At 37.3% G+C, this 13,429-nt stretch overlaps 1 protein-coding gene across 1 annotated transcript in view; it reads left to right on the top strand.

The window, feature by feature from the left end:
- ELL2 (elongation factor for RNA polymerase II 2) overlaps positions 1 to 13,429 on the top strand; it is a 76,181-nt gene that overhangs the window by 32,584 nt on the left and 30,168 nt on the right. Inside the window, exon 3 of the mRNA XM_017508861.2 lies at positions 8,945 to 9,066. Coding sequence (XP_017364350.1) covers positions 8,945 to 9,066 — 122 coding nt within the window. The remainder of the gene's footprint in view (positions 1 to 8,944; positions 9,067 to 13,429) is intronic.

The following is a 13,429-nucleotide window of genomic DNA, read 5'->3' as shown; positions in this document are numbered from 1 at the left end:
AAGACTCCTAAGCTGAATCTCACTAATAAGTTAGCATGAGCTAAGACAAGAAGTGGGGACACAGAGTAGCGTGTTCCGGCACCCAGCAAGCACAGTATTGCTGTTGGAACATGAAATACAAGGTGGAGATGAGGCCCAGTTAAACTGGTTTAGTAGCAAAACTGCTGACAAGGAACCTTATGTATACTACTTAAGAAGCTTACGCCTACTACTAAGTAGTAGGAAATCATGTAGAAATAAATGACCTTGAGACTGACATAGTCATGTTGACATTTTATAAGAATAGTTGTTGATAAAAACTGAATGATTAGAGGATGGCAGCTGAATGATTAGGTGATGGAATTGAGAAGGGTTCAGAAGTAGAGGCTGAAAGCAAAGTTGTCCAAGCAAAAGGTAATATTGACCCAAAACAGAGGATAGAAAAAATATACATTTAAGAAATATTTCAGAAGGAAAAAGCAGTAAGTCTTATGATTATGTGGATGTTGAAGGGTATGGAGTAGTGTGAGAGAGAGGAGTCAAATTTGACTCATCAGGATGCCAGTAATCTCAGTACTAAATGAATGGTGGTTTATTAACCGGGTAATGTGGGAGGGTGGAGAGATTTAGGAACAAGTTGATAATTTAGTTTATATCAGCTTTGTATATTTAAATTTAGGAAGGGACTGGTTAATAAAACAAAAATAAATGCAGCTTTATGGTAAGTTGCTGAACTCAATGGCAGGTTTTAGTTTTTGCCACCAAAGAAGATCTTGTGGCTTAGCCTAGCCATGACTTTATTTTGAAGAAACTACTTAGATTTTCTCAATGGCTGTCTCACTTCTATTCCAAAACCACTTTGGCACTTAGTTCAATTTTGCATTCATTTTTAAATAAGTTTTCTGTTCTCTCATCCTCCATAGTCTGTATACCTTTTCCTTGATGCAATATCTTTAGTATCTGCTATTTCCATCTTTCCCCTGCCAATAACTGTCATCACCCCTTTTTTCCTGGAAATAACCAACTACCAAACAACACTCACTCAGACACCTGGTTTCTTCTAAATAATTTTTAGTCACGAAGCTAAAAAAATGAATCATAACAAAACTCCCTTTGAAGCACCTTTGTAGCTGGCGAAACCAACGTTGGTCAATTGTACGGTATTTAAAAATAAGAAGTACACTTAACCAGTTAATGGATTCAGTTACATTAAGGTGCTTATTATCACAAGGTTCAAAAAATACTATGTGTGTGTGTGTGTGTATATATATATGTGTATATATATACATATATATATATATATTTCTTTTTTTTTGGTCTATATGTATGTACCCACACACATATACTGAAGCAATTCCATTGTTCCAGGCAAAATACTTTGGAGTTATACTTGATTACTTGCTTTTATTTCTTATATTTAATATGTCTAGGAAAGCTGCTGCATGTACCTGCAAAATACACCCCAAATCCATCTATTTCTCCTTGTCTTCTGGTCCTAGGCATCATTACTTGTTCCTGGACTTTTATACATATGTGCCACAATGGAAGGAATCTTTGTCAGTTTTATTCATTCCTATGTCATAGAAACCTAAACAATGCCTAGCACAGTAGCACTCAGCTAATATGTGAATTAATGAATTAAATGGAATAAAAATTTAATGAAAGAATCAATTAATCCATGTCATCAGACACACTAACGTTTAGAAGGCTAGTTCATATTAATAGAGAAGCCATATTTTTAGAGGGCCAAAAATTACTCAAAGCAGTTTTTTTGCAGTTTCAGTTATATAGCACTGAGTGTATTGGGTGTATATGATTTTTAAAAATTACTACTTTACTTTAATGGATGTTATTGTGTATTTGTAATTAAAATTGGTTTTGAAATGTTGCTATCAATGATGTTTTCTCCAAAATGGTCATAAATTTAAAAGAATACATTAGGGATGAGAATGTAGTTCTCAGGAATGACTTTTCTAGTAAGACTATATCCTACAGAAATAACAGAATTAGGAAACCTGAGTATTAGGCTACTCTACTCTTTAATCTAGAACTATTTGAGAAATTTTAATATGGGATCCAGGGGAACTATATGAAAAATAATAGTGAAAGCTATTCCACTTTACTTTTTCATTGCTTTAATATACATCTTGCAAAAGAGGAAGAATGCAAGGAAATAAATGGACTTCTTTTTCCCTGAATTATTTACGTTAATTGCTATATGACCTGAATTTTAGGGATAACTGCCAATATTTCTCTTTGCGCTAGAAAAATTTGGCATTTTGCACTGCTCTCCTCATTAAAATATCTATCATATGGAAATTTTAGATGGTTCTAATATGTGTTGGATCCTCTCTACCCCCTGCCCTTCCCTCTCAGTAAGAATATTTAGCTGTTACTGATTTGTCTAATACTTAACTTTTTCTATTGCCAATGAAGGCTACCCTCCCTTTCCTACTACCCCACCGTCCAGCATTGGCTTGCACATCTAAGCTGATCTGAGAGGCTTTTTTCTTTTTTCTCCCCTCAACCCATAATGTTGGGCCTAAAGTTATAACAGCAGGTCTAGTTTGAAAAATAGCACATGTGGCTTTCAGGTTGAGGTTTCTGTTTTCTGTTCTGATTCTCGATTATTCTGTCCCTAAACTGAGGAACCTGAATAGTATGTGCAAATGTATTTCTCTAGCTTAAAGTATATTTTCTAGATTTTTAGGAAATCACAGAATCAAAAGTCTGGAAAGAATTTGAGAACAACAGAGAATTCTAATGCTTAAAGGTTGCAGTAAGTTTATCTATATCTAAGCTAATATTTACAGCCTATATAATAGATGTGAGATAAAATTAAGAGATGGACTGGCTTCCTGGGATGCTGGAGGGGAGGTGGGTTCTGAGGCCATACAAATTGGGAAACTACTATTCAGTATGAAAGGACTCACAGCAAAGAAAATTATTTGGTTTAACTTGGCATTTCCTGAATTTATTTGAGGATAGAACCCCCTTTCAAATGAGGAAACTTTTCAGCATGCTTTGGAAATGCTGGTGGAAAGAAAACAAACACTTCAGTTCTAGGCCTTAGCATTAATGCCTTAATGCTCAGGCATTAATCCACATTTTCATTTAACAAATATGCATCAAGTGACTACTTTGTGCCACACATCATTTGAGGTGCTGACAATCTGTTCAGGGAACTCAACAGACAAAAGCCTCTGTCCTTGCACAGTTTATATTCTAATGGAGAGAGAAAGACTATAAACATAATATGTTAGTCCCATGGAGCAGGGTAATGGGGTGTGGAATACAGGGATTGTCAACATAAATATGGCTCTAATTTGAACAAATCACTAAGCCTCATTGTCCCTAATCTATAAAAAGGAAATTATAGATGATCTTGGCTCTCTCAGCTATAGGAGTTCACTTTAACACCAGGAATTGTCATATCAAACCATGGTACTGCTGGTTCATGAGTATTTCATTAAGTGTTTACAATCACCTTATCAGAAAAGGTATCTTTCAAAGAAGAACTCTAAGTTTGAATGATTTGTAATCCCACAAAAGAACAAAACACTTAAATAAATGAAGAAAACCCTTGCTGGTTCTATTTTTAATATAATATATACCTCAATCCAATATTGAATAGAAAGGGTTTGACTCAAGGACAGGAAACCTGCAGTAAAGGTACCAACAGCTTTTCAGCAGATGTTAGCATGCACATATGAGAAAGCTGGAGCAGTGTGCACATTGTTCTTCTGCCCTAGATCCTTATGTAAATAGAACATCCGTGACTTGATGTTGAAATGACCTTTCAGACAGTATTCTGTTGCCACATGCCTGAGCTTGTATCTTAAAGTAATTAGACGTTTTGACTTACACACCTTGGTATACAGTGTTTATGCTAATTATAAATGTCTGAAAGTTTCCTGAAACTTTTTCTTTGTAGCTTTTTATCGAATTCAGACAGGAGGTTGGGAGGAGGGTTGTGGATTGTGGTCCTAAGCCTTTGATTTTCAGTCTTTCATTTTTGGAATGAAAATTAAAATCTGCTTTTCCAGTTGCTGAGACATGGTGGTATATTTTTATGTTCTTCATCTTGAATAAGAAACTGTTCATAATCACAGCCTTTTAATACTTTTTAAATAATATTCTTAAGGACTTTAGCTAAAAATTCAAGATCATGAGTTCCTAAATAAAAAGTTATTCCAAACTGACCTGTAGGAAAAGCTTAAAATATTATAATTCAAATCGAGAAGTTTCTGTCTCACAAAGGAATGGTCTTCCAATATTGTTTCAAAATCACACCTCAGAACTTATTTCCTGTGGTGGTTATCTCAGTCCTCAAAAGCTGACCCTAGGTTTACCAATAGCAGTCAGTACATTTTCACTTCCTCCTCCTCATATTTCATGAACCTGAAGGGTAGTTTTTATGAAAGTGCTTCAAAACCATTTTGGAAGAAAGAGCTGTCTAGATACACTATGGAATAGGCTCCTGTATATCAGAGGGGAGTGATGCATAACCACACGTTCCTCTGAAACTCTAGCTGTCTGAATGGCTGTAGCTCAGAAAGGTCTCAGACCCACCCTAGCTCTGGCCTTCAACAGTCCCACAGGTTCTGGTCTACTCTGAAGTTACCATAGATTAGTTCTAAAGCTTCCCTCTCAACAACCTGCCCTAATTGTCATATATCACCTCCTCTTTCTATCAAGTCTCCTGCTTTCCTGTCCAGTGGCTAAATTGTTACATGGCCTTACCAGCCATAAACATATGTGCTACCTTATACCTTGTATACCCGTTTCATTCTTAAAAGTATACTTGGACATTGATACAATTAAGTTTGTATCTAATAAATACATTTTCAAGAAATTAGATGCACTAAATCTACAGACCCGTTTGAAATTTTAAGGATATAAAATTTACCTGAAAACATCCTGCTCTTGAAAAGCTTGAGATTAGCTCAGACCATACCATCTGCATTGCTATTGCTATTGCTCTGAAACCACCAAGAAAAGGTAATGTAGAACTCTGATTGGCCTGGGCTCCATGTCCCTTTATTCTCTAACCTCTAAGCTCCACTTCAGCTCCACAACTGGAAAAAAACCCATGACATGCATCAGGAGTCACCCATTGGTCCTAAAGTGAACACTATTTGCCCTGATGCCTGCCTCTGCCTTATCTGCATGCTGCTCAAATATACTCATAGTGGTACAAGTGGGTCAGAGAGATTGTTGAGAAGTTCTGCTATCAGAGGTGAGGACAGAGTGGTTCGTTACTGATCTTTAGCAGCCTGAGAATCTTTTATCAGCGTGTGTGGCATATGGTAAGAACAAGGAAAAATGGTAGGGATTAAAAGCACTCTGCAGATAAGTTACTCTCTATTTTTTCTAAGCTGAAAACTATACTAGCTTTTTCTACTTGTTATTGTCAGAGGTTTAAGACCTTTAAAAAAAATGATAACCAGAGTAGGTATTCCAATAAAAATATTTTTAAATAATGCCCATTAAGCCATTTGTTTATTTGCTGGACTTGTGATACTTAGAAGAATTTGCAGAAGTTTATTTGCAGTAGGAACTTAATCTTCACATTCTCTCTATAGCTAAATATTCTTTAAATATGGCCCATGTGTGCTGCTTATCTTTGCTTTTCAGTTTCTCCTGATTGGGATATCACACTGATAAAAGATTCTCAGGAGTTATAAAACTGGAATAAGTAAACTTAAAATGGCTGCTTTCATTTGAAATAAAATGGGTATTTATATTTCTTTAAAGATGCCATTTTTCTCCACTTATTATTGACTTTCAGAAACCAATGAAGTCAGAATTCTGACTTTTATTTTTTCTTTTCTTTTTCACTTTTTTATTTTTATAGAGATGGGGTCTCACTGTGTTGCCCGAGCTGGTCTCAAACTCCCAGGCTCAAGTTATCCTCCCATCTCAGCCTCCCAAAGTGCTGGGATAACAGGTGTGAGTCACCACACCCAGCCTGTGACTTCTTTTCTAAGGGACTGACCTATTTCTATTTCTAATCCAAAGTTTCTCAGCCTTGGTTCTTTTGCCATTTTGTACTGTGTAATTGGAGGGGATGTCCTGTGCACTGTAGGGTGTTTGGCAGTATCTCAAGCCTCCCACTGCATTCCATTAGCACCCTCCCAGACCAAATGTCCTCTGGGGGACAAAATCGCCCCTTGTTAAGAACCACTGTTAATCTATGTGTAACACAAGTTTCAAAACACTTTGGTAAGTACATAGGATGGATTATGATTTTTTAAAAACTTTGTATCTTTTTAAGCTGATTCTTTCTATTCTGGTCATTATTATATTCTTAAAATCTGCAGCTTTTTTTCTACTGAAGAGACTTTTAAAAAAACAAGAATATGAAAGTCTTCTGTGTCCCTCATCAGGCCAGACTATGATGCTTTAAGAGAAAAAATGCATAGAAGGATAATTCTTTTACCTTAAAAAGCATAAATGTTACTTAAGAAGTTAGGATTGTGTGGTTTGGAGGATGAAAAAGGAAAAAGCTACATTTAATTAACAAAGATTTGTTAAGAGCTTTCTGTAACCTTCTGTTTAGTGGACATTTGAACTAAAGGACTCCAGACTATAAGTTAAAAGTTTACACTAAAAGAATATTGCACATTTGCAGAATTTCAGTACGGACTCTAATCACGCCTGAAAAATAGGGGGAGAAAAACTGTACAATTCTACCTTTTAAAAATGCAATTTAGAGTCTCCCAGATGGGGTGGTCTTCCATTCTCTGATGGGTATGGAAGTACTGCAATATTCCCAAACCTGAGCTATGCACTAGGGAAAACTTTAGATCTAAACTGAAGCTGGAGGCTCATAGGAAGACTAGATATCACGTGGAGAAGAGACTACTTTAAAAATTTCTCCAGCCAGGTTCTGCAGATCTAGACGAAGGGTTAGGGGAGAAGATGGATGGAAGTTAAATGAGTTACGCCTATGGAGGGGATTTCATTCAGGTGTCCACATCTTTCTTACCTATCTACCTCCTCCATATTGCATATCCCTCTCTGTCAGCAGAACCCTGCTCTTCCCAGAAAAACAAAAGCAGACATTAGTGAATACTGTTACACCAGTATACAGGTAGACTTATGTTCTCTTGTGCCTGATGCAAGCATTCCTTTGGCCTGTGCTCGCCTCTACTGCTATAGGATTAAGAAGTCCCCAATATGTGTGTGCTGACTAGGTGCTGAGTGTTTACACCCAATAAGACAGCCTGATGAGTACCTACCTACAGAGTAAATTAAGACTTGTTCACAAAGTTACAGTACTTTAGAACTGGGAAAGTTTTGGGAATTGAAGAGTAATGTTAGGGCTCTTAAAAGGTATTATAGAATAGATAAAAACACAGAAACTTGTGCCAGGAGTTGGATCTAATTTAAAATAGGGAGTCAAAGATAGTTTAAATTCATGGATGCCGGGGGCTCTATAGAGTATTATCTAACCTATTGTATCTTTGGTGAAATTTGACCTTTTAAAGTTCTACACAAGCCGGCTGAATCTCCTTTGAAAAGACATTTTTCTTTGACTTATTTCTTCTTATTCATTTATTCCTTCAACAAATATGTATTATATGTCTACTATGTGCCAGATACTACAAATTGTCTCTTCCTTCTTACCTTTGTTTTTTGTTTTTTTTTTTTTTTTTNTTTTTTTTTTTTTCTTTTTAACTCTTTTCCATGGTTGGGAGGAAGGGAAGGCAGGAGTTGGTGGCTGCAGTTCTTTCCTGTAGGTCAAGGCTTGGGAGACTTTTAGATTGAGTTAGTCAGAGATTACAGGGTGTCTTGCAGGACAGAGCAAGGGTAGGGATCATGTATGCTTGTACTCACTAGCACATTCATGAATGTGTGTGCACATACACCCACACACTAAGCAGTGAGTTAGCTCTGGGTCATCTTATAATGGGAAGGACAGATTTTTTGGAGAATGAGGGTTCTAAAACACTTTTCCCTTCCCTGCTTGTCTGCTAAATTACTAAGACTGTGTGCTTGGGAGCTGAAGTTTGGTAAGTCATATTTTACATTCTTGCCAACTAATCCTTTTTCTTAATTATCACCTAACACCATGCAGACCCAAGGGAGGAAAGGTTTCAGACACTAGGAAGAGTGAAGCAGTTGAAAACAGAAGATTCCAACTGTACACACCTTTCTTGAGCTCCTGCTATGTACCAGGAAATGTGGCCGATGCAAGACCTCAGTGGTCTTTAACAACTCTGTCCTTCTGCTCCTGGGACTTCCCATCTAGCAGGGAAGCCAGACCTTGAACAAGAGTATAGAAAATACATCTGCCTGTTCCACAGTGTTGCCTGGGTATCAGCCTGGGAGGGACCTCCAGAATCATCTCCGTAGGCTGCAGAACCTGTTTCTGTAAACATGAGAATGAATACTGGAATCTTAGGGCAGCAGTTTTTACCTGTGAATGTAATTATGGCATTAACCTTATGCTGTTACTCTTGTTCAAAAATACTACTCCAAGAAGCAAGAATTAAAATGAAATGTGTTTTTTTATTAAGAGAGCCAAAGATTTAGATATGGACTCTGTCTCAGAGATTGCTTCAATATGTAAAAGCCACTTAGCAGGTGGTCATATAAGCCAAAGACAAAGCTTGTATAGATCAAAAGAGGAAGAGCTTTTTACAAATTCACTAGTAACTCTTTCATATGAACTGTAACCATTTGCTACTTTGAAATGAAAAGGCTTCCTCTTATAAACTAATAGAAACTATTGAGCATAAGTGATTACCGATACTTAAAGGTAGAAAATGGAAATAAGAATGTGATGAGTTATAGGCATGTTTGCCAGGTTCCTTGAATTGTTTGGTCATTTAAATGCTGTGATGTATCAAAAGGGCTTAGAAATGATTTTCACTAGAAAAACCAGTAATTCAGTTATAAGACTTTTCTATGGCAAATTTATAATTTGAGGCATTTCTCTCTTTTCCCTCCATTTTAGCTTGTCAAAATTCCCAAAAATGATCCCCTCAATGAAGTTCATAACTTTAACTTTTATTTGTCAAATGTGGGCAAAGACAACCCTCAGGGCAGCTTTGACTGCATCCAGCAAACATTCTCCAGGTAAGTACTTTTCAAGGTATACCAAAGGGGGAAATTTTTTTATTTAAGAGGGCTTTAGAAAATTAAACAATAAGATACATAATAGTCATCCACAAATATGTATTAAATTGAATTACAGAGCTCATTTATTTATCTGAAAAATACTAAGCACCTACTATGTAATAGAAATTTCATTTGTCATGGGGATACAGTCACAATAGTTCTAAGATTTTTTGTCTCATGGGGCTTTTAAGGTAAAGAAGATAATATTTTACCTATAAAATATGCAGTTTTTAAAAATTAAAGACAATTTGAAGATTTTTTTTTTAAAGATTTAATTCATTGAATTTAAGCAAGAATCATATAGCATACCTGAGGCTCACACTCAAGGGTAAAGAAGTTAAAAATATCCATCTTGCCTGCCCTCTTCCTCCTTCCCTGTTCAAGTCGTGTTTTAAGGTAGAAGGTAGATTTTTAAACATCTCTATTCTACAGCTGCATGGAAACTAGAAATTAACCCCATTAAAGCAGTCTCTTCTTCTTCTAATTAAAAAAAAAAAAAAGGAGGGTGGAAGACAAGAATATACACCCACACCCAAGGGTACCATGGAACGCTTATCTACTTAGATCCTCGGTAAACAATAAGCCACTTGTTTCACTCTTCATTGCTTTGGTTGTTTCTGATTAAAGAATAGGCCCTTGAGCAGGAGAAGTTTGTTCTGCCCCTGGATAGAGACAAGGGAGGTTAGGGTCTCTCTTGTTTCCTCAGCATGTTAGGCTTTGACATTAGCCCCAAGAACCTAAGACCAGTATATCTCTATGACTTATCAATGCAGTACTTGAAACTGTGTAAATACTTGCTCAATGTGGGGGAAAAGAAGGAAAGCAATGTTTCAGGCAGGTACAGGAGGCAGAGATACAAAATAAGCCACTGAAAGAGTTTTAAATTTATCCTCTCATTTAAGGTGACTAAGTAACTTTGTTATTTAATCTGTCATTTTCCTCTAGTATATATTAATTTTGCTTTCTGAAAATTGCCTACCTTTAGACTTAAATGTTTTGGCATAAATTGTTATATTATAGATTATATAGACTTTTCTGTGCTGTCCACTGGGATGGCCACTGGCCACATTGGCTATTTACGCTTCAACTGATAAAAAAATTAAATAAAATTTAAAATGTCATTGCACATTTACACTAACCACATTATTGTGTGAGTCAATCCCTTCATTTCACAGGTGACTTATCCAGAGTTACATAGCTGGTTAGTTAGTGGCTCGGCTAAATGAGCACTGAGCTCTTCTAACTCCCTCCCCAGTATTCTTTACACACTACATGGTATGCTTAATTTTTAATTATGGTGCTTTGTTTTATTATAGTGAGCACATTTTTATATCAAATTGAACAATGTCCCCTTAGGAATTTCATTAAAAAGCTTAATCCTATCTTCAAAATCATTCATACCATCTTAAGTAATATGGTTTTACCCTTGCGTTATAAATACCCTGTGTGATTCTTTCTGCCTTCCTTGTTTAGAAAAGGATTTAAGGTCACTTACAAAACTATATATGATGCAGCAAGAGAACAGAGATATTTATTGTGAGAATACTGGGGCAAATGTATTTCCTCTGTATAATCCAAGGTGTTTTATAAAATAAGGGGGTAAGGGTATAAATTGAAGCCTGTCACTAGGAAAACAAAAGCACTGGCTTTTGTTCTCAGGCTTTCACTTAGCCTGGCAAGCTGACCTGTTCATAATATGACTCCACCTTTTCTATTCAATTTAATTTCCATTTTCCTTATGGATCTTGTCTCTCTGACCACAGTGCATGCTCTTCAAGGGCAGAGACTTTCTTATGCCCTTTTTCTAATTTCAGAGTGCTGACTGAGCTTAAAATACATGCTTATTGACTCAACCTGGAGAGGAAGGGGGAAAAACAGATGCTCAGTAAATAAATGTTCAGCAAATACAAATTAACTAGTCTTATCTATATTTTTAAATTTCCTTGACTCTCACTTTTCTCATATATAAAATGAAATCAATCTCATAGTCAAAATTGCCTTTCAAAAATTCCCTAAATCTACCCATTCTCAGGCTTAGTGAAAAATATCTAGTCTGGGGCCTATAGCATATAATAATGCACATTTAGGCATAGGAAATGGTGAGCTAGGCTAGAGCAAGACTAAGGGAACATTTATATGCATTTGTCCAAAATATTTAAAACTTTCAGGGTAACTCAGTTCAGAAGGAATGAGTGAAGAGTTCTAGAGAGTACCTTCTTGCCTACAGAGTTCAGCTCCATTTTGTTTTGCGTAAAGACCTGTTTCTTGACTTTGCATGAGTGGCATTACGTTCAGCTTATTCTCACTATGTCAGTTACTTAGTAAATAGCAAATAAGAAGAAGAGGCCAGGCGCGGTAGCTCACACCTGTAATCCCACCACTTTGGGAGGCCAAGGCAGCGGATCACCGGAGGTCAGGAATTGGAGACCAGCCTGGCGAAACCCCTTCTCTACTGAAAACAAAAAAATTAGCCTGGCGTTGTGGCAGGTGCCTGTACTCTCAGCTACTGGGGAGGCTGAGACAGAAGTATCACTTGAACCCGGGAGGTGGCAATTGCAGTGAGCTGAGATTGTGCCACTGCACTGCAGCCTGGGCAACAAAGAATGAAATTCCATCTTAAAAAAATAAAATAAAATAAAAAATAGGAAGATGTGTTGAAATACAAACTTTCTACCACCAGACCTTAACTCTACTGCAGTCATTTTTCTCCCACTCTTCCCCCGTCTCTCCCACTTCCTCTGAGGATTACCTTCCTCTCTCAGCATTTCTCTCTCAGTGTTTTTTTTTTTTTCTTTTGGCATGCAAACATACTCAAGTCTATCTTATTTTAAAAAGAAAAGAGAAAACATAAACAACCTCTCTTACACTCACCTCTCAACCCAAAGTCTGGCTTCAGTGCCCACCATTCCACTGAAACTGCTTCCCCAAGGGAGCTGTGACCTCCCTGCCCCTGAAATCCAGTGGATGCATTATTGGTTCCTTATGATTCTGGACTTGTTGCCAGTCTTGCACTGTTGACCACCTGTTCAGTGGCTTACATTACACAGTGCTCTTCTGGTTTCCTTCCTGCCTCTATAGCTGTGGCTTTTCAGTCTCATGTGGTCTTCTTTTCTTCCTTTTGCTTAAATACTGGTGTTCTTCTCAGTTGGTTCCCTCCTGGGACCCCTTCTCTTCTTATTCCTTCAAAGACACCATCTCCAACACTGAACTAATTTTCTTTGTCCGAGTCCTATCTCCCAACCTGCCCTTCATCTTGTGTTCAGTGTTTCAGTAAGTGTCAGCTCCATATACCTTGTAACCTGGGCATGATCTTTAACTTCTTTCCCCCACCTCTCTCTGACTATGGCTAACTACTGGTCAAGTTTTGTCAGTTCCACCTCCTCACTATCTCTAGAATCTTTGTACTATTGTATATCCTCACTGCCCTACTCTGGTTCACGCCATCACCTCTTGCCTGGTATCCTTCAGTAGCATCGCAACTGGTCTCTCTACTTTCCTTCCGGTGTCCTTCTTCCTCTCAATCTATCCTCCATCTAGATTGAGCTTTCTACAATACAAATGAGTTATTTTCTCTCCCCTGATTTCAGCCTCTTGTTATCCTTTGGTTACAAAACCCATAACATGACCCTCAGAGCCCTGTGTGGTGTATTTCTCATTCCCTCTTCAGCCTCAGCTCTAACTGTCCTTCCCAACTTTCTTTGGACAATTTGGAAACCTCTGTGCTCTTCCTGAGCCTGCACAGGTTAGTTGTCCACCTGGACGCTTTCGTTCTTCTTCTCCCTTGCCCAGTCATCTTTCTAGATCACCTCAGACATCACTTCCTCTAGGAAATCCAGGTGAGATTACCTTCCTGGGAGTCCTCTGCGCCCTGGCATTTGTCACACTGTGTTGTGATTTCCAGTTTGCCCATCCTTGTCACCCATTAGACAGCTCCTTGAAGGAGGGACCACAACTGTCTTAGTTCTTGTCACTGCCTCTGTACCTCACACATTGCTAGGCATGCAGTCCCTGCCCAAGAAATGTTTATGAGATGAATTAACTGTTTTGTTTTGTTTAATAGCATTTGTAAAGACAGTTTTTAGCAATTTATAAAATCTACCCTTTTTTTTTTGTATTATAACAAAGTTACTTCTAATTCAGTTTGGAAATAGATGATCAGAGCTATAGTGTCACTTTCATTACTTTTATATACCACTTTGTTTTCAGGCCATAGCAATTTCTTTGTAAAATACCAGTTATGACTATGACCATGACCATGATCCCCCTAATATTAGCATGTTACTTTGAAACAGCCATCTTCTAAGTCCATGTTAGTATTCAA

The sequence above is a fragment of the Cebus imitator genome, unplaced genomic scaffold (assembly GCF_001604975.1).
Source record: "Cebus imitator isolate Cc_AM_T3 unplaced genomic scaffold, Cebus_imitator-1.0 Scaffold403, whole genome shotgun sequence".
NCBI classification, from domain to species: Eukaryota; Metazoa; Chordata; class Mammalia; order Primates; family Cebidae; genus Cebus; species Cebus imitator.
Note: the sequence above shows the minus strand (reverse complement) of the source record. Positions and strands in the feature narration are given on the sequence as shown.